General features: G+C 28.5%; 2 protein-coding genes across 2 annotated transcripts; both read left to right on the forward strand.

Moving 5' to 3' along the window:
• Nucleotides 1-802: 802 nt before the first annotated feature.
• On the forward strand, nt 803-1,847 carry LOC115034651. Its single transcript, XM_029491960.1, has 2 exons — nt 803-1,229; nt 1,541-1,847. Exons 1-2 carry the CDS (start codon nt 1,177-1,179, stop codon nt 1,791-1,793), a joined length of 306 nt encoding a protein of 101 aa, XP_029347820.1. The 5' UTR covers nt 803-1,176; the 3' UTR covers nt 1,794-1,847.
• A 330-nt stretch (nt 1,848-2,177) lies between these two features.
• On the forward strand, nt 2,178-2,901 carry LOC107885847. Its single transcript, XM_029491959.1, has 2 exons — nt 2,178-2,526; nt 2,689-2,901. Exons 1-2 carry the CDS (start codon nt 2,233-2,235, stop codon nt 2,899-2,901), a joined length of 507 nt encoding a protein of 168 aa, XP_029347819.1. The 5' UTR covers nt 2,178-2,232.
• The last annotated feature ends 1,297 nt before the right edge of the window (nt 2,902-4,198 follow it).

Genomic DNA, 4,198 nt, shown 5'->3' on the forward strand with positions numbered 1-4,198 from the left:
TTCGATATTTTTACATTTTTTTTACAATAGATTATTATGAAAATCACTGTATTCAATATTTATATTTGAAAATGGTAGGTAAGTACCCTAACCAGTAAGCTATGTTTTCGTTCAATAAATAAACGGACGGTAGTTGCCGTTCTGTAAAGGAAAATTATCCTAGAGAATACTGAGAATTGATAGAATATAAAGTTTGGCATTTTTATAACAGTGTAACCTAATACATATAATAGTAAATAGGGAGACCAGCAAAAGTTTGAATGACAATACACGATATTATTAACATTGAAGAATAACGCGCTATATTTAGTTTCAAAGTAAAATTAATTTGAATTGATCCTCGCACATCGCAAGGCAAAAATGTATTATTATTTCTTTAATATCTCTAGAATCTACATATAGATAGCATGAGCTAGGAATGTCTTTGTAAAATTAATAAAAAAAAAAACAAAAAAATAGTTTCAATGTCGGGTTTTTCTGATCACTATTAATTGTCCTGGTCGTTAATCGGGCGGCGGGCGATCATCATTCGCAGTCGTTATCATTGTTATGTTATTAATTATTAATGTACATGCATAGATATAATAAACTAAATATAAATATATATTTATATTTATATTCATATATTATTATATGCACAGATATAATAATATAAATTATTATATCTATGTGTACATGTAAATTGACATTTCGTGTGTACCACGGACTAAGATATAATATAAGAGTATAATATCTTAGTCTGTGCAGTCCGTGGTCTGTACTTGCAAGACTTACAATAATTATCGTATGTGTACGGTATTTATTGTTCATGTACGATGTACGAAATGAAAATACGATAATTTTCAAATATTTATTTTTATTATAATACTGTGGTATATTGTGGTAGAATAATAATCATAATAAAAACCTAACCTAGCAATTATCAACTTTTGAACAAAACCGAAAATAAATATGGTAAATTACCAAAATAGAAATATGACTATTATGTATTGTGGTCATTGTGGACATTTTAGAAATTAGTTTATATCGATTACCGAGTACCAATGACAGTCTATGTACCATTTTCATTGTTCATACTTCATTAATTATTCACCATATTGTGTCCATACTGCTTCGTGATATTTCCTTATTAATATTATTCAAAAGTTTAACTACACAACTACACAAGTTTATACAATGAATCCAGAATTTTCCTACAAATACAATGGTGGAGAAAAAAAGGGTATTCGGTAAGTGTACATTATTATGTTTAGCTTTTAATACCTTCGTTTTACTAATTACATATTGTATTTTATATTAACTTGTACATAACAATATATGTTTTATATTTATTTGGTAGTTTTTTTAATAGCTTAAAATAATAGTAATGTATTTATGACATATTTATTTAACTAAAGAGGCTAATAATGATAAATAAAAATATTTTTTTATTATATTATTTAATCTACATAATTTTGAGTTCATCAGTATTTTTAGTTTTAATTAGGTAAGGTACCATGACTACATATTATACAAAATACTTTTGTATTTATATTTTCAGATATTTGGTATGTCGTGAACGGTATTGTAAAGGAACAGCCAAAAGACTTGCTAATGGCCTTATTGTTAACCAAATACCACATACCCATGACCCTAATAATCTTGAAACCGAACGGCTGGAATCAAAAAAAGAGTTTAGGTCAAAATTGATTCAAAGAGCAATTGAAGAAACTACAAAACTTCGAATCATCTACGATGAAGAATGTTTAAGGTATTATAATATTTTACGTTTAGAACTAAATCGTGGTTTATAGTTACATAAATTTACGGGTATACGCATTTAAAAGTAGTTGAATATGTATACCTTAAAAAATGATCTCGCTCCCCTAATACATATCTTAACGCTTATAATACAATTTAATAATCTAATAATAATAATAACGCCTATAATACTATTTGATAATCTTTTATAACAAACACTTACTCTTCACATGTTTATGTATCAACGTAAATAACTTTTAACTGGCACACTTTTGAAATTAATTGTTAATTTATTTTTTATAGTTTTTAAATTTATTTACCTTATCCAACAAGTATTTCTAAATATTTTAGAATTCTGTTTACAATAATTCTTATGAATAATTTATTTTGTAGTAAGTACAATTCATAAACCAAACATAATGTATGATTTATTGTCGGTTCAGATATGCTAGAGCTGCTGTACATTATTGTTGGCCAACAGCTGAAACCTCAATGCGTAAAGCTCGTAAAAAAATTATTCCACCATTACCACCTACACTGGATGCATTAAAAGAGTACCTTGAACAACATTTGGATAGATATAAATGTTGTGGTCATTCATTCTATCAAGATTATACTATTGATAATCATGGAAAGTATACAGTGATATTTGGTTGTATTGATCTTATCCGTAAAGTGGTTAATCAAGGCGGCGAAGAGGTGCATGCTGATGCAACGTTTAAGGTTGTACCATCTCGACCAAATTGCAGACAGTTATTTATAATGCATATGATCATTCAAAACCATGTGAGTTTTATCATAATTTAGTTACTGATAGCTTTATATTAAAAAAAACACCAAGAGTTGTAAAATCTTGAAGTTCAAACATTCGATAAGACCAAAATAACTTACCTACCCAAAATATTAACATTTTAAGAATACTGAAATTTTATCATTTTTATTTAACAGTCTATACCAGTGATATATATATTGATGGAATCAAAAACTGAGACAGCATACACTCAAGTTTTGATGAAGTGTAAAGTTCTATTTCCAGAAATTAAGCCAATATGTATAATGACTGACTTTGAAGTTGCATTACAGAATGCTTTTAAAATTGTATATCCAGATGCAATTCAACATGCTTGTTTTTTTCACTATGTCCAGGTATTTGTTTGTTAATTTATTTAAAATTAATTGGTACTTAACATTTTATTTAGTCCAATTAATTAATGAGTTTACCCATATGATTAATTTAAATATTTTGTATGTTTAATAGTGTTTGGTCAAAAATATTAGGAGTCAAGGATTAATACCCTATGTTAAAAACAACGAAATGGCTCAAATATGCATTAAAATGACAGCTGCTTTAGCTTTATTACCACCTAACAAAATAGAAGAAGGTTTCCAAATAATTCGACGATACAGCAGGGACAACAATATAAATCTGACTTCCTTTTTTACTTATTTCTCTAAGTAAGTTGAAAAATATTTACAAATTAAATACCTATTTTGCTGCCCGTTCTGTTGTCATTAATATAACTCATAGTCTGTAGTCATTGTAACGGATAGTACCCGTTTACTCACAACACATAAATATCATTATATATGAATAGTTAAAATTAGGAATAAGCAAGTAGGTAAACGACCTCCCTAAACAATTTGGCAATAGTCAAATTGCAAATATGCAAATACAATAAAAGGTTAAAGGGTTAATCATGTAGTCAAAATAGCCGAGAGAATAATCGCGAGCCATATTAAAACACAAAACACGTATCAGTTAACAGGATATGGGGATTGCCAAAGCCACGAGTAGATATACGTATATATATACGACATACGTATGTATATGTACGCAACTATAGACCAGGATGTGGTAACTGATAAAAATTTAGTAAATTCGCAAAAGAGATGATGACTCTCTGCACGACAACACAGATAATAAATTAGCTGTCAGAACATTATGGCGAATACTCAGATTAGATTAGGAATATCGCAAGTGCGGGTTGAGTGGGTGATAACGTGGGTTGAGTCGATGGTCAGAAGAGATAGCGTATCGATAGGCAGGGGGAGCAGGGACCCGAATATAAAAGGGAGCCTGAAACAGCCTGTATTCAGACTTGTCTACTCCAGAGCACAACAAGCACCTTCACGTCACTCTATGTAAGAACTTGTCATTTGGACTTAGTAGTTAGCAATTAACAGCTATTTTTAAACTAATTTAATATAAAAAAATTAAGAAAAAATTATTTTTGTTTTCTAATAATAATAAATAATTTATTCAACTCGGGTAGAATACAAAAAAAAAAAACATAAGTAATTATATGAACTGAGCTGATTATCTCCTATCTATAAGCAGGCTTGTGGTGAGAGGGAGAGACTTCAGATATTAGTTATACAAATAATATAACATTAACAAGATTTTTTAAAATTTATGTAAGTGAAAACTATTACAGAGTTACTAAAATAAATAATAAAA

This window comes from Acyrthosiphon pisum, unplaced genomic scaffold, assembly GCF_005508785.2.
Source record: "Acyrthosiphon pisum isolate AL4f unplaced genomic scaffold, pea_aphid_22Mar2018_4r6ur Scaffold_19301;HRSCAF=19986, whole genome shotgun sequence".
NCBI lineage: Eukaryota > Metazoa > Arthropoda > Insecta > Hemiptera > Aphididae > Acyrthosiphon > Acyrthosiphon pisum.